At 38.8% G+C, this 25,108-nt stretch overlaps 1 protein-coding gene and 1 pseudogene across 2 annotated transcripts; one reads left to right on the forward strand and one right to left on the reverse strand.

Moving 5' to 3' along the window:
• Positions 1–444: 444 nt before the first annotated feature.
• SDHA (succinate dehydrogenase complex flavoprotein subunit A) lies at positions 445–25,090 on the reverse strand. The gene is made up of 15 exons (XM_080933761.1): positions 24,971–25,090; positions 21,012–21,098; positions 19,722–19,883; positions 15,670–15,813; positions 15,157–15,321; positions 14,216–14,364; positions 11,092–11,216; positions 9,688–9,856; positions 8,718–8,913; positions 7,901–8,072; positions 5,298–5,416; positions 4,276–4,387; positions 3,967–4,097; positions 2,077–2,190; positions 445–1,405 (listed from the first exon to the last, which is right to left on the reverse strand). Exons 1-15 carry the CDS (start codon positions 25,031–25,033, stop codon positions 1,319–1,321), a joined length of 1,995 nt encoding a protein of 664 aa, XP_080789887.1. The 5' UTR covers positions 25,034–25,090; the 3' UTR covers positions 445–1,318.
• Positions 16,654–16,991, forward strand: LOC308433704 (eukaryotic translation initiation factor 1-like; annotated as a pseudogene). The gene has a single exon. The product of its transcript is annotated as a eukaryotic translation initiation factor 1-like (transcript).
• Positions 25,091–25,108: the final 18 nt, after the last annotated feature.

The raw sequence follows: 25,108 nt of genomic DNA on the forward strand, positions 1-25,108 counted from the left end.
TAATTATCACACAAAACTTTCCTCCTAATCTTTGGGACCTCGTCCTTCTCCTAGTCTGCATAGAGCTACTGATCTTCTGTTGTTACATGTCAGTTTGCGTTTCTAGTCTTCAAGTGGAATCAGTGTGTACCTTCTTGACTTGTTACCCTTGCCAATAACACTGAGATTCATTCATACTGCTGTGTATACCAACAGCCCATCCTTTTCTAGTAGTGCTGAGAACTGTGTGGCCAAAATACAATTGTTTGTTCCCTGCATGCAAAAAGCAACTTTTCTGTGGCTATTTTCTATAACAGACACAAAACTTCTGGGTTATTTTTAGTGGCTAGATTCCTATCACCTTTCTTCTTTCTGGCCTGACAAACCTAATATCAAGCTCTAGTCTCTACATACGCATGTACTATGCTAGTTTAATTTCTTTTGCCATTGTAGAACACCAAAAGCAACTTTGAGAAAGGGTTTATTTAATAATTACTGGTTTAAAGTCCTTCATTTCAAGGAAGCAGGAACTTGAAGGATCTAGTTATATTCACAGAAGTAGACAATGAATAAATGCATGCATGGGGAGTACTCAGTTTGCTCTTATACAGGTCAGACTCCTTTGTCTAGAGAATGGTGGTGCCCATGGTGGGCTGTCTCCCCTTAACAATTAACATCATCAAGCCAATCCCTAGAAGACATGCCCACATACCAAGCTAACTGAAGCAGTCCTTCGTTGAGACTCTCTTCCTATGTGATGCTAGATTTTGTCAAATTGGCAAAGCTAGCCAGCACATACTCCCTCAAATATACATGGATATATGAATATACCACTCCCAATCAGGAACCTAAACAAGGCACTAACTAGCCTGATACTTACCATATCCAAACTTCCCTTCAAATTATTAAGGGCCCACCCTACTACTCAATTTTATTTTCCATTTACATTCTAACATTGCCCAAAGTCTAGTTTAATATATGGCATACAGAATAAACAAAACAATACTTGAAAAACGTAACTGTTGCAGCTAGACAGTGGAAGAAAATTATATTTGCTATTTCAGACCAATAGCTGAGAAAATCAAATATTACATGGTTTTATTTGGAAATAAAAGACTGCTCATTTGTAAGAATTATGCCAGTTTTATCACTACACAAGAATAAAGAGACAAAGTCTGGTGCAACTCAAGTCCATTACATCAAGTACTAACAAGCTGTTGATCATAATCTATAAAGTGACTCCTTGTTCATGAGAGCAGATTTTAACAAGTATGAGAGGAAACCTAGGTAAGCAATGATATATAACCACATAAGCTGGTCCTATAGCTGTCAGGTTTAATCAGTAGGAACGGATAGCAGGAGGTACGGTGGCACAGTCAGCCTCATTCAAGGTCTTGTCAATAACAGGTCTGTACTCCAGAGTAACCTTAGAGAAAAGAGTCAAGAGTGAATCGAGGCATGAAAATTTACAAACAGCCATTTCTTCTATGCTTCTGTAAATTAAACCATCAAGTACATTTCCATGAGAATGTTAAGACAAAGGAGTCACAGGTTGGCTATATAAATTATGGTAATTCCTCCTACCCCACCTCCCTCTACAGCTTATGCTGGCCTCCAACTCAAGCTTCTCCTGCCTTAGCTTCTTGCTACCAGGTGAACAACTGTTTCTGTCATGACATTTTGCTTAATTGAATGAGTCCACGAAACAATGGACTTAACTTTCTGAAACTGGGAGACAAAATAAACCTTGAATTCTTTAAGTTACTCATATCAAGTATTTCATCACAGTGATAAAAAGTCACTAATAAAAGTCATTGCTAACTCCCTACCACAAGCGTCGGACATCTATCTCATCATTGCTCAGGGCTCTTTATCTGGTACAGAAGATGAGAGCCAAACCTATATTAAGGTCCCTGTGAACCACCCAGGCACTGAATTCTGTTTCTAGCAAGAAGCATGACTCACACTATTCTTTTTCAGTGATATCTTGGTTTAAAACAACTGGTTTAAAACTAGGTTGCTTTTCAAACTGGTCAACTATCAAAGGCCAAATAGAGTGGTTCAGCACATCCCTAGGCTGATGGCTTGCCCACATACCTTCCCAGTCTTGACGTCCACATATGAGAGGGTGTGCTTCCTCCAATGTTCCCCAAATGGCTTCTTCTGCTGTCCCTGGATGGGCTTGGAGTAATCGTACTCATCGACCCGCACCTGAGGTAAAACACACCTCCATCTCTCATCAGTGAACACATCAAAACCACAGAAAATATTAACAATACACAGACCAACCCAAGAGATGGACACCACAGCAAGGGCTTTTGGAGCCAGGAATGGATACACAACATCCATTTCTGCATTTTTTACACAACTCTGTAAGTAGATATTAGAATTAAATATCCTTTATGCAATTTTTCCTTTGGTTCCACGCACTGAGATTTCTTCAACTTTTCTCTTCAGCATTTTTAATCTAAATGGGATTTTGTTTTGTTTTGAGACATGGTCTTTCTATATTGCCGTGGCTGTCCTAAAACTCACTTTAACCTCTGCTTGCCTCTGACTCCCAAGTTCTAGGATTAAAGGAACATGCCGCTAAATCCAACTTAACTATTTTCTAAATTTAGCATTTATACTGAAGAAATTTTAAGAGTCAGTACACTGACTGTTAAGAAAGAAAATTTTGCATATGGGAATAGATTAGATGAGCAAGGGGCTCTTCAAATAAAAACCAAGATCAGGTACCTTGCTGTTTCTACTGAAAACAAATATGGAAGGAGAGGCAACAGGAGGTTCCTTACCTGAGCCAAAGGGCTAAAGCATAGCCCTAGCTGTACATTACTAAGTTCAGTATAAGCTTTCTGAGAGTAAGCAGAATCTACCTCAAATCTTCAAAGCCTTATTTTATCTCTGTTCCTAGCAGTTAACTTTCAAGAAGCTCCTTGATACATACTGGAGATATGCTTGCCCATATCTGTTCTCATCTACTTGATCATTGCAGTTTAAATCAATACATGTTCATAGCAAATGAAAACTTATGCTTAGCTCACTTTTCTATTTACTCACCATCCTACACTGTTCAGAACCTGTGTACCCATCATGGAAAGTCTAACTCTTTAGTTGATATATTCAGCCTGAACTTGGAGCTACACCTAAGTGTCTCATGTTTTCTACCACATGTAGAATCCAACATGTGTGTTCTGTACAGACAACAGTCTGCATAAAAACCATGGCCAGGGCAGATCTCTAATTCCTTTTCCAAGCCTAAAGACAGGTTTGATCTAATGACTCAGTAAGTCAGCATTTCCTGCTATTAGCCCTGTTAAGAACCAGGTCTGCAACAAGTGCTTATAGGCAGGAGCCTGATATGGATGCCTCCTTAGAGGCTCTGCCAGAGCCATACTGATACAGATGAGGATGCTTGCAGCTAACCATAAGACTGAACAAGGGGATCCCAATGAAGAAGCTAAAAAAAGAACTGAAGGAGTGGAAAGGGTGTGCAACCCCATGGGAAGAACAACATTATCAACCAACCAAACCCTCCCCGGCTCCTGGAGAGACCCATGGCTCCTGTTGCATATGTAGCAGAGGATAGCATTGTCTGGCATCAATGGGGGAAGAGGCCTTTGGTCCAGTGAAGGCTCGTTTTCCCAGTGTAGGGGAATACCAAGGTACTGAGGTGGCAGAGGGTGGTTGGGAGAGGGAACACCTTCATGGAGGCAAGGGGAGAGGGGGGATGGGAGTGGGAGGAAAGGAGAAAACATCTGAAATGTAAATACAGAGAATTTCCAATCCTGTTCTGCTTACAGATGCTGCGTGGGCTGGCTCAAAGCAAGAAAAAGGTCTGAGAATAAGAATATGAATAAAAGATATTGAAGGAAAAGCTTTTCCCTTAATTTTGTTTTGGGAAAATAAATAAAACAGAAAACAAGCAGGGATAAAAAGAAATGGGTGGGTAATGTCTGGTCAATGTGATTTATTTTGAAGACATACCTTGTAATCTTCCCTGGCATGAGCTCCCCGTGACTCTTTCCGTGCTTCTGCACCATATATGGTCTGCAGTGCACATAGCATCAGATTCTGCAGCTCCAGGGTCTCTACCAGGTCTGTGTTCCAGACCATTCCTGGAGATACACAAGAACCCATGAGAGACAAATAGGACCCAGCCACATAGGTACTCTGGACTTATTAGCAGCATACAGCTGTGGGGAAGAGACTGCTGGACAACAAGCATGGAATAAGGAACAGATACAGGTCCATTCCAAAGAAAGCAGTGTCCTCTCAAGAGTACTGCTGACTCACCCCTGTCAAATGTCTTTAGATGCTTTAGGTCTCCATATAGCTGGCTGATTTTTTCACAGCCTTCTTGCAATACACTTCCCACACGGAACACTGCAGCATGGCTCTGCATCGACTATCAAAATACCATTACAAACTTTTAATGCACAGAAAAAGATAGGTAAAAATTCTTACAACTTAGATTTTCTACATTTGATATAGTTATACAACTTAAACTACAAAATTCAGACTATGAATTAAATTTAAACTTAAGCTACCTTTTTCCTGGAGAAGGAGTCTTACTATACATGCATGTGATCTTTCTATTATAGACTCCCAAATATGCTATTTTACCTTGGTAGAAATAAATTCTGATTAAACTTACAATGTTTCTATGTATATTATGTATGTAGCTCAGAACAAATCTGTGTGTCACTTTAATTATTTTACTTCTCTGGCAGCATTTCTGGAATACAACCATCCCAGAGTCTAGGTGGGTTAGCAGTAGTGGGTATGAAACTAGGAGGTCATGAGAGTAAGGAGGAGGAACCAAGGCCTGAGAACCCTGGGGCCAGGTACTGTCCACTGTCTTAGGGGTTAGGTTAGCTCTTGCCCATTTCACTCTCCCCACTTTCTGACTTTGACATGATACAACAAGATTCAGTCTGAGGACATCTCTCTCAGAGCTGAAAGGGCTAAGTAAAGCAACACAACTAGTTCTAGGCAATGAAAAGTGAGCAAGGGAGCCATGCTGGCATCTAAGTGACCTGGGATGCAGTTTCTGATGGTCTTCCTCTTCCTATTGGCTGCAACACAAATGACAGGCAGTAGTCTGAGGATGATGTCAAACTCGCATAAAGGAGAACCAGGGAAAGTCAAGTCCCTGCTAACGCTGCAGCTTATTTCTACCCTAAATTAACAACTCCAGTGTTCCATGAGAGGCTCCTGATTACTTCTATATTCTCCTTGACAAAATGAGGAACAGATCCTTCTGCTGTCAACCTCAAGCACCCATGCGGGGTGGCTTTCACTGTGTCTGCTCCTACCTTCTGCATGCTGAGACGTAGTTCTGACGTTCTTATACTTCCATCGGCAAATCTCAACTTGTCAAGATTCATAACCGACTCTTCTCCAGCATTTGCCTTAATTGGAGGAACTTTATCTCCTTAAAAGAAAACCAGAATTTAACTTTCAAAACCACTTGGGAGGGGGCTTTGAATGCCACTTAAATTATATCACAGCCATTCCAGGAAAGCATAGACATAATCTGAGCCAACACTGTCTTGGCACCAACCTAAGGAATGAGATACTTAGAGTCAGTTCTTAAGAACATATACAGAAAAAAAGATTTTGCCATTAAATAGGTAACCATGTTTGAAACTAAGAACCTATATGTGATCAGAGTATTGTTACTCTAGTAAAAAAAAAAAAAAAAAAACTGGTTACCCTTAGATAGTGGTCTATTTGAGATGTTAGCCTCACACTTTTTCTCATAAAGAGATAAACAGGTAGCTAGCTATGTGTCTTGAAAAGCTACCTGCTGGTCTTGACTCTTGTTCTCTTAATGAAACCTCAAGATTATGATATTTAGGCAGGGGGTATAACTTAGACGTAATGGTTAGCATTGGTGAGGCCCCAGGTTTGATTCTCGGTACCACCAACCCCCCCCCCCCACTCCCCAAATGAAAGAATCCTCTTAAAAAAAAAAAAAAAAAGAGTTCTGAGTGAGGCATTTTAAAAGTTATTTTAAATGGCATATGCATTTTCTAACGAGAATGCAGACAACAACTGCTTCCAGCCACCTCCTTTCCAAGGACTCCAGGTAACTAGCTCTTATGTGTCATCCCAGGCATGCAACTAGCTCATCTTCCTTCTCTCTCTTCTCTGTCTTGAGATAGTCATGAACTCAGTATATAGTTTAGATCAGCCTTGAATTATCAATCTTTTACCTCAGCCTTCTGAATGTACAAATTATAGGTGTATGTGCCTAGTTCCTTTTTAGTGTTTAAATAAAACCAACTTTTCTGATGTACAGTTTTAAAATTTTTCAACACTATATAAACAGATTTTTACTTTAAAACTATCAGGCCATTACTCTTTGGGGCAAATATTACAAAACTTTTGATTTTTAAAAATTAAAGAATTAAAGATACAGTGAAATTTGTTGTCTTTTTTATCACATTTGTTTTTTTAGTAAAGCTTTTCAGGTTTTGGCAAAAACAGTTGTGTTTAGGTAAAACCACCACACAGCCTAGCAACCATGATTTGTTTCTTCCTTACAGTTTGTTATTTCCAAAATTAAAATCACATATGCAACCTTTTGAGTCCTATTAAACATTTAGCCCTTTCATTACTGAATTTAAAAATTCTTAATGTATTTGTAGAACCTCTGCATATAAAAGTATAATATATTCTTATAAAACTTAATTTTTCTCATTCTCAAAGCAGGGAACCCGAGTCTCTACGTTCCTCTAGAATGATTTTGATCCTCCCAAAGGCTACTTTTCGTGTCACAGATGATCCTTTGCACCCTGCTTAGGCAGCTGAGCAGCAGGAAGGACTAGGAATTCTCTTCACATTCAGACTTGTATTGTGGCATGGTTAAAAGTGTGAAGATGTGATATGTAAATGATTACCCACACCGTTCTCTCTACCAGTGGGGCAAGGATGTGTTGGTCTCTGTTCATCCATATAAACTACAACCAACATCCACAAGTAACAAGAGGAAAAAATAATGAATGGAACAGGGAGAGGGGTCTCTATACCTCCTCATGAGGTGTTCTTTCATATTCTGAGCAAATAGACAAAACAGCTACCATGATGGCTCCTTAGAGTTGGAGCTCTGGTAACCTCCTGGTTCTGGTGTGTACAAGCAAAACTACACTCCAACACAAGGCACATTTTTCTTTTACACAGTTTTAAGCTACCAAAAAAAAAATTCATTTTATCCCTGAGGGGTAGTGTCCTTTTATAAATGGAGTTCTATTATATCTTGTTTTTAAAAGTCTAAATTTTTTTCTATAACTACCAAGGAGTTACAGATTAATTTTTACTATTAAGAATATTAAACTGCAAATGCAAATTACAGGCAAATAATAGGTAATTAACTTCCCCTCAAAATACCAATTTCTTTTTTATTTTTATTTTTCAGTTTTTCAAGACAGAGTTTCTCTGTGTAGCCCTGGCTGTCCAAAAACTCTGTAGATCATGCTGGCGTTGAACTCATAAAGATCTACCTTCCTCTGCCTCCCTACTGCTACTGCTGGGATTAAAGGCATTGCCACCACCGCCTGGCAAAATACCAATTTCTTAATAGTGTCTTAAATACATAATGACTACAGATTAAAAAAAAAAAAAGGCAAAGCCAGGAAGCAGAGGCAGGTTAATCTCTATGAATTCAAGGTCAGCCTGGCTGATTTGTGAAGTTCTAGGCCAACCAGAGGTATACAGTAAAATGTGTCTTAAAAAACAAGTGACTCAAATCCCTTAGTTTTCTGATATTAATATTTCCAAGAGTCTGGTCTCAACATCAATAGTGCTTCTATGGGAAAAAGCAGATGTCCTCTACATTCACTAAGCAAATTTCTAGCAACAAATAAAGACAATGCAGGCTCCTAGAATAGCTTGAGGGCTTGAAAAGAACACATACCGGGCCTGCAAGATTCTGCAATGCTCAGGGCACAGGCTCGGCCAAAGACTACAAGGTCCAAAAGAGAATTTGCTCCAAGCCGGTTGGCACCATGTACTGAGGCGCAGGCAGCCTCCCCACAGGCATACAGACCAGGCACAACCTGATCCTGGCCATTCACATGCTTCAGCACCTGCAGGAATATTTCAGATGAGACAATAAATGCTTCCACATGCCTACTTCCTCAGCAGACTTCCCATGCCCAAAGTAGCAAAAGTAGACTGCATCTTCTCTAGCTCACTCTATGGTACATCCCCTAGAGTATTCCTTTTGCTCTAGACTAACAGGTCAAAGGATGGTTTAGGTTCCCCAGTGTCAATCACCACCTGATTTAACTAAGGAATATGGCAGGCGATGGAACACTAAAAAGATGAGGCAAAAAGGATCATCTGTAAAGGGGCAGTAGTAATCCCTACCCTTTGTCCTGACCAGGAGTCCAAACCAGAAGAACCAGCTGTTAAGCACTTGTGAAGTACTCATAACTCAAGTACTAATTGTATATATAGATCCCTAATTTATAAGTTCACTGTAAGAGTATTAAACAATATAGAAAAGTAACTGTAAAATGGAAACAGTGCATAGTATTATAGGTCTAGGGGAATTAGCATTCTATTGGTTATTGCCAAGTAAATGCAAACCCAAGAACATAACCTAGCCTCTCACTGCTTGGCAGGTATGGCATTTTATAATTAACATTAAACTATCAAATACAATGCATTTTTCTTCTATGTCTCTAAGCTCTAAAGAGATTTTTGTGAAGTAGCCTTGTCACCGTCACCTGTCCCTTGTAGTTAGTGGGAATCCCACCCATGTTGTAATGCACAGTGGGGAGGACTGGGATGGGCTCCTTAGTGACATCCACACCAGCAAAGATCATGGCCGTCTCTGAAATTCCAGGCAGACGTGTGGCCAGCTGCTCAGGAGGCAGATGATGTAACTGCAGGTAGACGTGATCTTTCTCAGGGCCACAGCCTCTGCAAATACAATACTGTAACATGAGGCAAAGAACAGTAAGAAAGAGCTAACTAAAATCACTAAGGGTGCTTGAACAATCTTTGATCTTGTGGAAAATTTCACCTTCATCTATAGTCAGTGTCCCATTAATACTTTTTTTTCCTTCAAGTATTTTTAAATTATAGTGTGTCAGGAACACTTCTGTGCAAGGACACAGCCAAGAACACAAGCCTATACTCACCAATCTTACATCCTTGCTTTGGGTATCATGATTTCCTATGTTTTCCTTGGTAAATGTACTAGAAAGTTACCCATAACCCACCAGACTTGAGAGTTTTAAATCAAAGTGTCAAACCCACATTAGGTCCCTGGATTGAAGCCAAGTGCTTGGAACCTAAGGTAATTCACTGAAAGACAAGTGACACACATACCCTGAAGAACACCTGCCAAGACACCTGTAATACCGAATAAAACAAGATGACTCCTAAGGCTGAGTATTAGCTGAGTCTGTGAATCTCATGCTCATACAAAGAATATGTGAGACATTTACACACATGCTGATATGAAAAAGACTCTCAAAATGTACGTCTTTAAGGACATACCATAAACTAACAGATGTTAGTTAAAAAAATAATGGAGTAGTTTTATCCTCTAACCCTAACCCTGAGGGCTGGATACTAATCTGCAAAGGTAAGGTGCTAAAATACATAGATGTGACCTAATGCCTACCAAAGAGAAAAGAGGACACAATTATCCACCTGCCTACACTCCTGTATCCCTAGAAAATTACAGACCTTCCTTCACGGATCTCAAGAGTCATAGATCGAGACACAACATCTCTTGATGCCAGGTCCTTGGCTACAGGGGCATATCTCTCCATGAACCTTTCACCTTGACTGTTGATGAGAATACCTCCCTCTCCACGACACCCTTCTGTGATGAGGCAGCCAGCACCATATATACCTGTAAAAATCCAGGTGACTAAATGTTTATAAATGAATGAGGACTAGTAAACTACTTCAAATAGTTAAAATTTTTTTGGAAGCTACTTTTTGGAAGAAAAGAAGAGGACACACAAAGAATGTTAAACTCAAAATAAGAAGAAAAGTCAAGTGGGAGGAATGTGTGTGACAAGCAGCCGAGACAAACCAGAAAGCACAAGAGATCCAGGAACAACACACTCACAAAGAGAGTCTAATGAATCTCACTCACAGGGTCTAATCTATACTTTGATTAAACATCAACCATATTTAGTAGACTTAATTTTTAAAAATATATCTTTATACCAAGAAATGTGTTAACAAGTTTAGGCAGAAATAAAATAGCTTAGAGATTTTCTATCTTAAGTACCAAAACAGCACAAATTATTTTAATGGTTAATATTTATGTTTGCATCAACTCTAAACATTCATTCATTTCAGATTTATGATGGCCCCAGGTACTAAGAAGTCTATCCTCAGAGGCACAAAAAAAAAAAAAAAAGAAGAAAAAGAAGAAGTTTAGTAACTCATTAAAGTCACAGAGCTATTAAAGGGAAAAGCCCAAATTCAAACCTGAGGAGCATGATGACATTTCTTAATATAATGTATCCTTCAGTGTAAGAAAAAACAAAGAATGCCAAGTACTGAATTTTAAGGGAAGAGACTAAAGAAGGGCTATTTTAAAGCTAAATATAAATTTTCTTTTTATATGCCCAAAAGGAAAAAAAAGTGCTTTTCACTTTTCATAGCTTCAGTAACATCCATTGGCTAGTTTCTTATATATTGTAAAGAAAGCATAAAAAATGAAGTGCTGAACACAGTACATGACTGGCAATCCAGAGGCTCAGGGATACTAGACACAAATTGATGTAAGAAAACTAACTCACTTTTTTTTCATTCTCTATCTCTGCTCATTTCTCTCTTCTGACAGGAAAAGCTAATTTCTCCCATAACTAGCTCTTCCATTTCTCCCTCTTCCAAATCCAAATCCTATCTTTGGTATCAGGTGCAGTCTGGTCTGTTCTAACATCACACCCCTCTTACCACAGGTACCTAAAACCCCTGAAACCAAAATCTATTATGAACTGCCTTTATGGAACCAGGAGAAACTCTCCTTGAGGACTCAAGGTGGGAAAAGTGTACCACAAAGCAATGAATAGGTATTGCATGCTTAAAATACACAGAAGAGCCCAGAGTCAGACAGGCATACTGTCCTACCTGTGGGATGGAACTGAACAAATTCTAAGTCCTGGCAAGGTAAACCAGCCCTAGTGACCATGGCTGTGCCATCCCCTGTGCTGGTATGGGCAGAAGTACAGCTGAAGTAGGTTCGCCCATAGCCCCTGAAAACAGAAAACAGTAACTATAAGCATCAGTCCACACCAAACCTTACATAGTGCAGTCTCTGAGGCAACAACCTCTAATGACCCCTTGCTTGAAATATACTCTGACACATGCATGTATATACATGGCACACGATACTGGGAGGCTGCTACCATGGGATGGAGGCTGGGAGACAGAGATAGGGAATTTTGTACTTTTTGTATTTTGGTACTCTGTATCTTCAAAGAATCTTCCTGATATGGATATATAACTTTTATAATGAGTCATAGTTAGGGTTTCTATTGCTGTGAAGAGACAATATGACCATGGCAACTCTTATAAAGAAAAGCATTTGACTGGGGCTGGCTTACGAGTTTTAGTCCATTGTCATCATGGTGGGAAGCATGGCAGCATGCAGGTAGGCATGGTGCTGGAGAAGAAGCCGAGATTTACATCTTGATTTATAGGTAGCAAAAGGAGACTGCCACACTAGGTCTAGCTGGAGTACATGAAACCTCTAAGTCTGCCTCCACAGTGACATACTTCCTCCAACAAGACCACATCTAATAGTACCATTCCCTGTGGGCCAAGCATTCAAACACAAGAGTCTATAGGGGCCATTCCTATTCAAACCACCACATAATTAAAATTTTTAAGTATTTGCTGATTTGTTATTTTCTTTTACTATTTTTCTCCCAGCTTGACTATACCTTTATAAGATGTCCACATTATCTGATAATGTACACTGGTAACCAATTTTCACAATTTCATTAACTTTACATATTTATCCTCTTTTGTGGTGTAAGCACTTAAAACTCTTGGCAACTATACCATTACTGTAGCCAACATGTTATTAGATTTCAGAAAGTGTTCATCTCATGACTCAAATTGTCTTTATCTGAATATGCCCCCTATAGTCTCATATGTTGGAAAGGCTTGGTCCATGGCTACTTGTATTATTTGAAAGGTTGTGAAGCTGTTAGGACATGGGGCTTTATTAGGGAATGCAGATCTCTCAGGGTATGTCCTTAGGAATATATAGTCTTGGGCTAATGTCTTTCATTTTTTGCCATGAAATGAAGAGCTATCTTCCATCATATACTTGTCCTGCTCAAACACATGAATCCATGTTCCATGGACTGAACCTGATGAAAACATCAGCCAAAATAAGCCCTGCATGTTGTTGTGTTTGGTTACAGCGACAACAATCTGGCCCACGGTAAGTACTACAGCAAATTTGATAGATCATATATTCATGCTGTTATTATGATGACTTCATTCCCTTTGCACATGCTGCTATGGTGGGACTGCCACACCATGTTACTTTCACTCTTCTGCTTCGAGTGTTTGTGTGTGTAAGCTAGATATTGACAATGAGTGTCTTTCTTGATTGCACTATATTTTATTGAAGCCAAGAGCTCGTCAACTAGCCAGCTAGTCTCTCTAGCCAGCATATGCCGGAGAATCCCTACTCTGCCTCCTAAATCATGGAACTGCAGACAGGGCCACACTTGCTCAGTTTTATGTGGGTTCTGGGCATCTAAGATCTGATTCTCATGTGTAGGTGGCAAGTACCTTGTCTATTAAGCTATCTCCTCAGTCTTTAGTTTTTTGAGGTGCTTCCACAATAACTACCAATTTATACTCCCAATAGCCTTTAGACTTTTAGGGTACTTTTCACTATAGCTTTTTTTTTTTTTTTTAAGATTTTATGTTTATGTGTGTGTCCGAGCTATGCAACATGTGTGTCAATGCCCAAAGTGGCTACTTCAAAGCTGGAGTTACAGGGAGTTGTGAGCCTTCTGAAGTGAATGCTGAAACCAGAACTTAAGTCCTATGCCAGAGTAGCAGCTCTTAATGGTAAGCCATCTCTCCACCCATTTTGTTTAAGAAAAAAACAAAAGAAAACAGGGATTGGCATGGCATGTGTGTGGAAGTTAGAGGAAAACTTTAAGGAGTTTATCTGTTGTTCTACTGTAAGTTTTGGAGATTGAATTCAGGTAGATTGCCAGACTTGTATGGCAACTGCTTTTACCCAGTATGGTGATTTGATTAAAAATGGCTCCCATAAGCTTGTATTTTTGAATGCTTGTCCCCAACTAGGGGAACTGTTTGAGAAGGTGTGTAACTGGGATGGGCTTGGATGTCTTAGAAGACTCCAGATTCTCTCTGCCACTATCACAGATTCTTATCCTCTGAAACTGGAGTCTAGATTTAACATTTTCTTTTATAGGTTGCCTTGGTCATGGTATTTTATCAAGTAACTTAGAAGTGACTAAGACAGCTGGTCACTTTTTCTCTACATCTTCATCAATATTTACTATCTATCATCTGTAGCTTTACACTAGCCCATCTCACAAATGTAGAAGTTACTTGAACTCTCCAGATGTTTAATGGTGCTGAGCACCTTTTATAAATCTGATGACCATGTGTATTCCCTCTGTCCTGGGAATTCAGGTTCTATACCTATTTAAAAATATTTGTTTACTTAAACATTCTTTCTTTTGCTTTTTTGTTGGGGGGGGAGGGGCAAGGCAGGAATGGTGGTAAAGAAGAATGAACCCAGGACCATGTGGATTCTAAACAAGCAAATATTCTACAACTGAGATATACCTTCAGCTCATAACTTTAAAAAATAAAATCATATAAAATGAAATTTACTTATTTTTATCATGCAAGCAAATAATACTTCTTGATTCTAAGAATCTGTATACATAGTAAACAAGAAAGCAGGAAAGTTTATCTAAAAATACCATGTGACTCTCCAGGCTTATTATTTATATAAGAACAGATAAAATAAGCTTTATAATCTCAAATTCAGCCCTTTTATGCTCAGAGAACATCTACATTGTAACAAAGGTACCAAGGCTGGGAAAGGTTACATTCCATATGAGGTGACATGAAGGCCTATGTCTGATCCATTGCTCTGAACCATTTTATTTAACAAAAAACCAAACACCCCTATCCCCATGCTGACACTCAACTTTTATATAAGAAATTAAATACAGTAAAATCCTACCCAGTAGCAATAACAGTGTTTTTTGCTCTTATTCGATGTATGGAGCCATCTTCTATGCACAGTGCAATGACACCACGGCACTCCCCATTTTCCATCAGAAGATCCAGTGCAAAATACTCCACAAAATAACTGGTGTCATATCGCAGAGACTGTAAGAAAAGTATCCTACATTTCAAACTGCATTTAAAATTAAGATTAAACCAACACTCCAGTATGACTAGACAAGGCTTCCCATCAATAAAATATTATGTTAGAAAGAAAGAATACATCCTCCATTCTTGGCATGTTATGAAGCACAAATTCAAAATGGTAAGCAACTCAACTTTCCAAAACAGACATGAAGAATAACATACCATTTTTAGAGACAGCTTTCCACAATACCTGTTCAATACTTTCAGATTAATAATTATTTCAGGTACCTTACCTTACAATTTGTGTTAGTTTTTTTTTTGTTGTTGTTTTGTTTTTGGTCAAATTTACAGACTAGAATCACTGAAGAGAAAACCTCAACTGAAAAAAATGTTACCATAAAATTGAACTGGAGCTAAGTTTTTAGAGGCATTTCCTTTACTGATGGTATGAAGGGGCTCAGCCACTGGGTGTGGTGCCACCCCATGGCAGGTCCAGGGCTATATAAAAAAGTAGGCTGAGCAAGCCATAGGGAACAAGTCATAAGCACTGTTCTTCCAAGAATTCCACAGCAATCCCTTCCTCAAGTTCTTGCCCTGACTTCCTTTCACAATGGACTAAAACTATAAAGTGAAACAAACCCTTTCCTCCCTAAGTTGCTTTTGGTTATAGTCTTTGTCACAGCTATCAAGGTAGAACACTACTGTTTTGCTTAAAAACAAAACAAAACAAAACCCACGGGGTGATTGCCTCCTGTCCTGACATTTTTACTGTTATCATAACACCATCCTTCACCACCAAGTCAGCCTTACTCTTCCATACAAGGTGTGTAATAGTGAGTGGCCTGTCCGATCAGCCACACAGCAACACCGATGAGCCTGCCCGCCTTTCCCAAACTTGAGGCTCTGTCCACCAAATGCACGCTGATAAATCTTCCCTTCTTCAGTTCTGCTAAATGGCATACCATAATTTTCTAGCTGTGAAACACAAAACAAGCAAAATTATATCATCTTAAACAAGTAAAAATACTCATTTTGTACCAAATTTGCACCAAACCCAAATCTAAAACTTTAATACTAGCATATTCTATGAAACACTGATAATTCAGGGAAAGAAAAAAAAATCTTCTTAAACAAACTGAATAATTACAGGAAAAACTTTCCCCATTGGTTCATCACCACCAGGGATGAGACCCTAGAGCTCAACTGCAGTAGGCATACATTCTCCAAGAGCCTTGTTCCAGGCCCTCTTTTATTTTTACACTGATTCTTTTGTAATGCAAGCAGAGCACATACACAATGACCTAAGAATTTCCCTAAAGTTACCTCAACCACAGAAGCAGGAGCTTGCTCTGTCATGTAATGGATCGCATCCTGATCCCCCAGCCAGTCAGAGCCTTTCACGGTGTCATAGAAATGCCATCTCCAGTTGTCCTCTTCCATGTTTCCCAGAGCAGCATTGATACCTCCCTGGAAACACCATACAACTGCTTATATGTTTTAATGGCCTCTGCAGCCTACCTTTAGATCTGATTCAGAGAAAGCAAACCCCTTATGTGGTGACTCTTCATAAGGGTTAAGAAGCAGTAAGGCAGGACAGATTCCAAGTCATGAGACTTCCCCTGAGTAGCTAGGTGGCTTAATCTTTATTTGTGATGGGAATGTTGCTTAATCTCCAGGCCTGTAAAGACTAAAAAAGATCCTTATAACTTACCCATTGCTTATCTACCTGACAACTAAAGATGTTCAACTAATCCATTTGGAAATAGCTTAGAACTTTGTAGACAAGGCTGGCCTTGAACTCATAGTGATTCTCCTGCCTCTGCTTCTACCTCCTTCCAAAGTACCAGAATTAAAGGTTTGGGTCACCATGCTTGGCCTCCAACATATATTTCAAGTCATTCTTTTTATATAATCTTTTTACAAGAGAAGATACCCTAGTATCATTTGACTGTTTCTCAATGGTTCATGTATTGAAGGAGATAAAATACACAGTACAATGGTGGACCCTTTGGCCTTTGGGGAAATATACTCTTGAGAGGAATTAAAGTAGCTTTTACTAAACCTTAGATAGTTCTTGTGTTCCTGTGAAAAAGCAAGACAAAAAAAAAAAAAAAAAAAAAAAAAGGAATGAAAGAAAAGAAAAAGCAAGACTAGTCCAGTGAACTTAGCTGCCTCCCCCTCTAGCCTCTAAGCTTTCTGATAGTCCCTACTTTGTTGTGTCTGCCCCACACCTGCCTTCCCCCTCCCCCAACTTCTCCTGAAGCTGCCTTCTGCAGAATTTCTACGAAGGAAAAGAAATCATATCCTATGTCTGTTACCCAGAACCTCCACTCTTTTGACACCTTTGCTGATCTAAGTAAGAATGATGAGCTCTTTCTGCAGGCACTGAGGATTATACCCATATGAAAATTCAACAGAGAAATGGCAGGAAGACTCTTATTACAGTCCAAGGCATTGCTAATGATTACCATAAAAAGGAACCAGTGAAGGCATTTAAGAAATTTGCCTACAATGATAATGTAATTGGGCATCCAGAATATGGCAAAGTGATTCAGCTCCAATGTGACCAGCACAAGAACACATGCCATTTTCTGATAGAGATTGGATTGGCTAAGGACAATTAGCTGAAGGTTCATAGGTTTTAACTGCTGTGACTCTCTGAAGCTTAAGTGAGAATTTTCTTGCAATGAGTAGAATTTCCCTTCTGTCCCTTGTCACAAATTTAAAAACCTCAATGCCTGTATAAGTAACTTTTGACCTGGACTACTTCATGCAATAAACTGAAAAGAGCCATGTTGCTTAGTCTTCAAGTCCCTCATTTAAACAGGTCAAGCAGTAAGCCCTGGCAGCTTCCACCCCAAAACCGAGTGGTAACAATGTTTCAGCTGAGCATAGAGTCCCCTGCCCTAAGAGAATGTCACCACTTGAATGGCCCAGGTGAGAAGCTGGATAGAACCACACCAGCTATACCACTAGAGAAAGGCCCTGACAGTAAAAAGAACCCCTGGTGTTTTACTAGGTAGGCAGAATTCAGACAGGGTTAGGGTTAGGGTTAGCCAGAGAGGTCATAAACATCTTGCTTGCCACCAGGGTCCATCTTTTGAACCAGATATCCTAGCTAAGAGACACTGAAACAACTGAAGGGTAAAGCCAGCCTGGTATTAGTTAAACTTATATATATAAAGAAAATACTAAACTGATACTACAGGTCATGTGGCTTGCTGCAGAAGTTTCAAATCACTAGCAGCAGCTGCCCAGTGTCATAAGAAGTAACAAACTGGGCTGGAGACTGACTGCTCTTCCAGAGATCTTGAGTTCAATTCCCAACTACATGGTGGCTCACAACCATCTGTAATGGGATCTGATGCCCCTTCTGATGTGTCTGAAGATAGCAACAGTGTACTAATTTAACGAAAATAAATAAACTTAAGAAAGAAAAAAAAAGAAAGAAAAATAAATAGAAAAAGAGATCTAATGAGCTCTTCTGGTGTGTCTGAAGACAGCTACAGTGTACTTATATATTATAATAAATAAATCTTTAAGAAAAGAAGTTACAAACTTGTCGTTGTTACTGTTTTAATTTGATCTTTTCCCTTCCACTTTTAATGTTATGTAAGGTATTTAAACTTTTATTAAAATAAAACTTGTTTTCAGGGAAAAAATAAACAAAACAAAACAAAACAAAAAAAACCAAAGACTAAGTCCATCTATTTTCTGGTCTCCTGTCTGAGAACATGACTTCTTCCTTTTATAATATAGTAACACGGTGAAATCTACCATGCTCCATTGCTGGCAAGGAACCCCTCACCAAAGGCCAAATGCATAGGACTACCCAATTTGGGAGCTTTAAAATCTTTTTTTATATGTTACCAAACATTGAATATTGTTTTATAACTATGAGAATAAATACACATATCTTATTTCCTTCTTCTCAAATGTTGTTTAGTAAGCTTTGTAAAATCTGATCTAAGCTGAATTTCTTCCCTTTCATTACTACCATGCCTTAGTATTCCTAGTTATGGTATCTTTCAGTTTGAATGAGTTATAAGGAAGAACTAAGAACCTTGTGGGAACTGAATGTTAGTTACATTCTTTTCTTTACTCAACTCCTCCTATGTAAAGCTAAAATGATCCTGATAACTTTTAGTTACATATTTATAGCAGGATACAAAGCTACTTTGAAATAAAATGTGTAAATAATAGTACCATCTCTTTACTGTTACCAGAAACTCAGGCCACAAATGCTTGTCTTCTGAAAGCTCTCATATCTCCAGAACTACATTCTTACTCTACTTCCAGCTAATTCTCCTTAATAACTATTTTCTCCCACTCTATTATGATTGTATTACCCATCACATTAAAACTTTACAAAAGTAGTGAGAATTATCCAGGTCTCCTTTTCCTCTAGGCCATAATTTCTTCCAGTTTGTTTTAACTCTTTAGTTTACAAACCACTTTTGCAACTAAGTGCTTAAAGCATGTTTCAGCAAATACAGAGACAAAGAAGGTCTTTTCCACCTCCTAGAAGCCATCAAACTTTGCTACTGGCTTAGAAAAAAACTACTCCAAATACAAGAAAAAATAGTCAAATATGATTCTGTGTTACGAAGAGTGATCCCAGTGATCCAAGAAATAAAAATCATTGTAATTTTTCTCAACTTGAGAGCATCAAAGGCCAATATTTCTCTATTCTTTACATCCATGCCAACAAAGCTCACTGTTATTCAGGTACTATTGTGTAGATTTTGATGGTCCCCAAAAAAGTACATGGTGCTACTGTTAGATGGTGGAACCTTTAGGAGATGGAGCCTAATGAGAAGAATTCAAGCATTGGGGTATGCCCTTGAAGGGGATATAGTACCCTGTCTTCTGTATCGTTTTTACTTCCTGGCTGCCTTGAGATGAGGAAAGTAGTATCCTGTACCATATGCTCCCTCAGTGATATAATGTGCAGCCACATAATCTTGGCTGGAATCTCTGAAACCACAAATCAAATTAAGTCTGTCTTCTTTTTAAGTTTATTGTCTCAGGTATTTGTCTCAGTAATAAAAAGTTGTCTAAACTTAAGATCTAGCCTGTGCAAACATCTATTTTTTTTAACCAGGGAATAAATATGGAGGAAACTGAACCATGATAGGGAGACATACAGGAGGCAGGACAGCTGGAAAAGACCCTTGTATGAAAATATCAGTGAAGTGCCAACCCCACTTGGGATTAAAGAAGAGATTAAAAGCTGTGACTTGGAAAGTAAGAATGAATGATGGGCTAGATGCCAACAACTGTGGCTGAAGCTTATTAAGAAGGCAAGGATTTGTATTATAGGAGCTGTGGTACTGTACAAGATCTGTAGGCATCAAAAGAGGGCCTTTTCTTACCTGTGCTGCAACAGTATGTGATCGGGTAGGAAAGAGCTTTGTAAGGCATGCAGTATTAAACCCTGCCTCAGAAAGGCCAAATGCAGCTCGCAAGCCTGCTCCTCCAGCACCTACAACCACAGCATCAAATTCATGATCCACCACTGGGTACTGTGTAGAAATCTGAAAAAAAAATTCAGCTATTCATTACATATTTAACTTCATAAAACATCAAGACTATAATTACAAAATAATAACAGGAAAGAAGAGCTGCTTTGCACAGAAAGAAGGCTTCCATTCCTGTTCTGGCCTGAGTGTGCATTCTTGATGTTGAAGTGTGGTACAGAAGTTTTGAGACATCTTCTTGCTCAGGCTGGCTCAAAATTCATTCTGCTGCTGTTTCCCAAATGCTAGAATTGAGAGCACTTGAAATTTTTAAGATTCCAAACTTTCTATTCTGTTACCAAAGCAGGAAAGTATAAAAGCAGAAGAAAACATCAATGCAATGAGCTCAAATTGTGTCTTTTTCTCAACGGTTTTACTACTATGTCCATAACCATATCCACTTGTCTACAGAAACTTAATGCACACACAGATAATGCTTCTTCGCCTGTGATGTACAAGTCTCTCTTGAAAACAATTTTGCTTTTAAGTTAGCACATTTCAGTTTGCCTGTGTACAGACCACAACTATGATTCAGGTCTATACTTAGGGAGAGTCTGTGTGGGAATTTATTACTGAGGAATTGTCAAGCAGTATTCTATAATCCTGCTACTTCATATGATTAAAAACATGTGAGTAATGTTCACATTTTTCAAACACAAATCAAAACAGGCTAAATAAAGAGGAGACTCAACTCCAGTAGCCATAGTCTAAATTCTGCTGTTCATCACAACATATGCAGCTCATTAATGGTTTCTGATTTTGTTACTTTACTTGAATTTAGAGTTTAGTTTAGATAAAGCTTTGCCAGCAAAAATGTATTTACCTATAAGTTTTTTTGTAAGTATTATACTACACACATTTGAGCATATAATTAATACCCCTAAGCCCTTTTCTTTAAATATGTGCAATATTCAAACATATTAAAATAATTATTGATTATAATCCTTCAAGGCAAGAAAAGTTGTTTGTAAGCTGGGCATAATGGTGTACAGATTTAATCAAAACAGAGTTAGATGGATTTCTGTGAGTTTGAGGCCAGCCTGGTCTACATAACAAATTCCAGGACAGTCAGAGCTACATAGGGAGACCTTGACTTGAATAAAAGAAAAACAAAACCAAAAATTTATATTTGAGCAATAAACTTACTGCATCTGAAACTTTAGCTGATGCCTTCTTGTTCTCACCAACAGAGAAGTGAAAGCCACAGGTCTGTGTTTGGAGTATTCCTGGTCGCTGCAGAGATATGAACAGTGTTAGGTCTTGAAGGAATAGAAACAGAAGGGAATGAATTAAAATTTTCCTTCTAAATTGTTAAACTTCCTATATATCAAGTTGTTCTCATTCTTCTAGAAAGTTTACCTGGGACCCTGACTAAGAGGCAAAGACTCAGGTCTTGTCCTCTCTACAGACTTGTCATTCTAAGAAATGCCTTTTCCAAAAAGGCCTGTTTCCCAACAGGGTACTACTGACCCTTGCTTTGCAGTATATTATTTTGTTAACTCAGGAAAGAATGGCAAAGAAACCCATATTGCTGTATTTTCTAAATATGAAGATTTTTCATGGCTCCATCTTAATAACCCTTTCCATACTAGCTCTCTGCATGTACTTAAAGAATTTTGAAGAAAATGAACCAGCCAGCATACTGGGAGACTTGTACTCTAGAACAGGCTACTACTTACTGAAATAAGGTAAACTTTAAGCTTGGGAATGAAACATTTATCCCTTTACCATATACAACCAAGACTTCAACCACATCCCTTTTCTGTTCTCCCTGTTCTCCCTGACTGGTTGTCCTTAGCCTTCCTCTGGAAACTTCTATAATTCCCCACATCTAAGATTAAGATAAACATATACTCAAGAAACCTAGTGTCAACAAAATCAGTCACTCAAGAAACCTAGTGTTGATAAAATCAGTCCACTGTGAATCCAGTCAGCATTAAGGGAACAAGTTTTTCATTTTACTTGCTCCCTTTAAAAAGACCAAAATATAATAAAGAGACTTGGACATATCTCCAAAAAAAGTTCTGTGTAGTTAAGTACCCTTAATAATCATAAAAGGGGAAGTTACAAATGATCTTAAGAATTGCATGTTTTTACTGGAGCAGAGGCTGTCCCTAAAGTTGTACCTGTCTTGGAATCTGTTCCCCAATTGGACTGTCTTGTCTGGCCTCAGTGGGGAAGGATGCACCTAACCCTGAAGACTTGATGTTCCAAAGTAGGGGGATACTCAGGGGGCCTCCTACCCTCTCAGAGGAGAAGGGGAAGAGGGGTGGGAGAAAGGAGTGTGTGAGAGGGGGACTGGGAGGGGGGCAGCAATCAAGATATAAAATGAATAAAGGGGAAAATTATTAGAAAATACCTGTGACAACTTAAAAAAAATCCCTATGTTTTTAAAGAGACAATATTATGTGACATGAAAAAAAATCTGTAAGACAAGTAAGGGGGGGATCCGATGCCCTCTTCTGGTGTCTGAAGACAAACTACTCATATACATAAATCTTTAAAAAAATAAAAGAAAAATAGAGATGCTTAAAATACAGTTCACAGGGATATATCTATTCTTGACTTGGATGACTTCAGAGGCTACTTCACAAATCTCATAATCCACACAAAAAAACTGAAGGTCAGTTATGTACTTTCTCAATTATCTGAAAATTTTGGGGCAAATTCCAGAGAAACTCCAAATTCAGATTAAAATCCTGGTTATGAATAAATACTAAGCCAAAAGTCTTCAAATGAACCAAGAACCACATCACAACAACATATAAACTGCATGTCATTGGTTTTATGATGATCCCAACAGAGCTGTCCTTGTTCTTATTTTTTCTATGAGTTGAACAATTTTAAATGTTTGTGAGTCACATCAGTGTATTGGGACCATGCAAAGCAAAACAAAGGCAAAATAAATCTGATGAGTTGATAACTTTAAAGCATTTTTCAATACAGAAACCCTTGATAGTACAAGACAATTCCTTATCTTTAGCATTTCTCAGTTGGTAGTCACAAATTTCTTTTATTACTAACTTTATTCTGTTCTTTTGTAAACTCAAATTCCTCGTTGAAAAAACAAACTTCAAATGCCAATGAATATTCTTCTAAAGGGCAGAATTTTGATAGGAACAGTCATCCACATGAAGAGACTTTCTTAAAATCAAAAGGTGTATTTTGAGAGGCGCCACTGTGAGTCAGTTCTGTTTTTTTCTGTCTTGTTATGCTGTTTACTGGTACTTAACCACAGAACAGTTATGAAGCACCACTAGAAAGAAGGTAAAATGCTGGCAGCTAATATGATTCAAATAATGAAGGTTTTATAGCTTCAAATTATGCCCCTATGAAAAGAAAATGATACATCCTGGTCTTATATGCTTAGAACTTTATTCTCACTTTCAACTGGAATTTTACTCCAGTCTGAATAAAAGTCAGTATCTAGGTCTTAGTCTCCAGAGGAATCACTGAGCACTAGCCCAGGATGATGACATACTGACATAGAAGAAATGAAGTGAAAAAACTGATTTTTATAAAGAATTTAATTTATTAATAAACTTGCTTAGGAGACATTAAGTCACAGAAAATAGTATTTAGCTAAGGAAGTGCTGCTTCCAAAAATACTCCAAAGATATGAGTATAGTAACTATACCTGTTAGATATAAGTAAAATTAAGAATTTTAGGATGTAAATGTTTCTTCAGCAGAATTGAGCAGCCATTAGGCTCCATTCCCTTAACAAAGGAGACAAACCAACTTACAATCATTAAGCCATTTCTCTCTCAAAGACCATTCTTTGAACAGGTAAGTCAAAGAGGTAGCCCTGGGTGACAATCATCTTTAAATAAGGTATTCCATAAATCCCCACTTCTCTTCTTAACAAAAGCCTAATTTTGACAGCTGAACAAGATGGCCATAGGGAACAACAACAAAGATATACTTAAAAATAATTCAGGCAATGTGGAAAGCCTTTGCTGTGTAAATCACCCACCTGCCTAAGTGGCCTGCTTTGTAGTCTCCTGTCTGTCTAAACTGGTCAAAGCATAAACTGAGTCTGGGATCTGAAAGGAATGTAAGGATGTCAACATATGTGGTATGCATAAACCTAAGGTGTATATAAGTTAGTAAAAATCTTCTATCCTTGACTGTTCCTTTTGGGGCATTACCAAAGCTGGACTCATTTTTTTTTCCTGAGTATATGGAATGAATCCTGGGGATGGGGTGAGCTCACTTATTTCTGCTATAATATAATTCTGCTACAATTACAGGTTGCTCACCTATTATTCCCTGTAAAAGGCTTCAATGATCAGTATTTTAAAACCCCCTTGCAGAGTCCAAGGGATAGTAGGAGTCTGTGGCAGCAAATACAAATCATAGAAATTATCAATGTTTGAAAATGCCTTCCAGTTTTGCAGGAATACCTGCCAACTACCCATTTAACTGAACATAAATTTTAATATCTACTTCAGAAAGTAGACAATTGCAGCCTTAATTATATGCACAATGCAAGTGGATACTGTTCAATGTCTTGGGGCATTTGCTTCGTAATTAAATTATTAAGTAGACAGTTCACTTTAAAGAACCCAACCTGTCAAATTTAGTTTGTGTTAAACTAAATTCCCCTGGGAATTGGTCGAATAACATGTGACCGGCAAAGAGTACACTGAGACAAGATCTGACAATCTGGGGAGGCCAACTGAGACCCCTGCAACCCTGTGTCCCTCTTCTAATGCAAAACAAAAGTCACAAGATTGGATGAACACGGTGCAGAAGTCTCACCAGATAGTTTCAAATATCTCTGATTTTTAAAAACAGTAGCTAAGGCCACTACACAAAAACCTGTAAGCTCATCACTTATATGTCTTAGTGTCAACACCCAGGCTACCAACAGATTATTCGCAGACCTGCCCGCATCCAGTGTGCCACAGGCCGGTCCCTCCCGTTAACCTTGGAGAACTTAGCTAGAAGGCCAGACTCCAAGCCCGCGACCTCGGGGTCGTGACCTTCGTAGGAAAGCTGTCGGCTTCAGCCCACTGCACCTTCCCAGACTCAGCCCAACTCGGGTGGGATCGCGGAATTAGGCGCACTCCTGGGGCCCGCCATTCCGTGACACCAACTCACCGCCCCAGCTAGCGCCAAGCGCCGACCGCGAAGAAGTCTCGAAACTGCGCCAACCCCCGCCATGTCTGCCTTCCCGCAAGTCTCAGCGACAGACTGCGCTTGCGCACCGAGCCGAGCCGTTGTCCGGTTCGGAAGATT

This window comes from Micromys minutus, assembly GCF_963924665.1.
Source record: "Micromys minutus genome assembly, chromosome: 20".
Classification (NCBI taxonomy): Eukaryota; Metazoa; Chordata; class Mammalia; order Rodentia; family Muridae; genus Micromys; species Micromys minutus.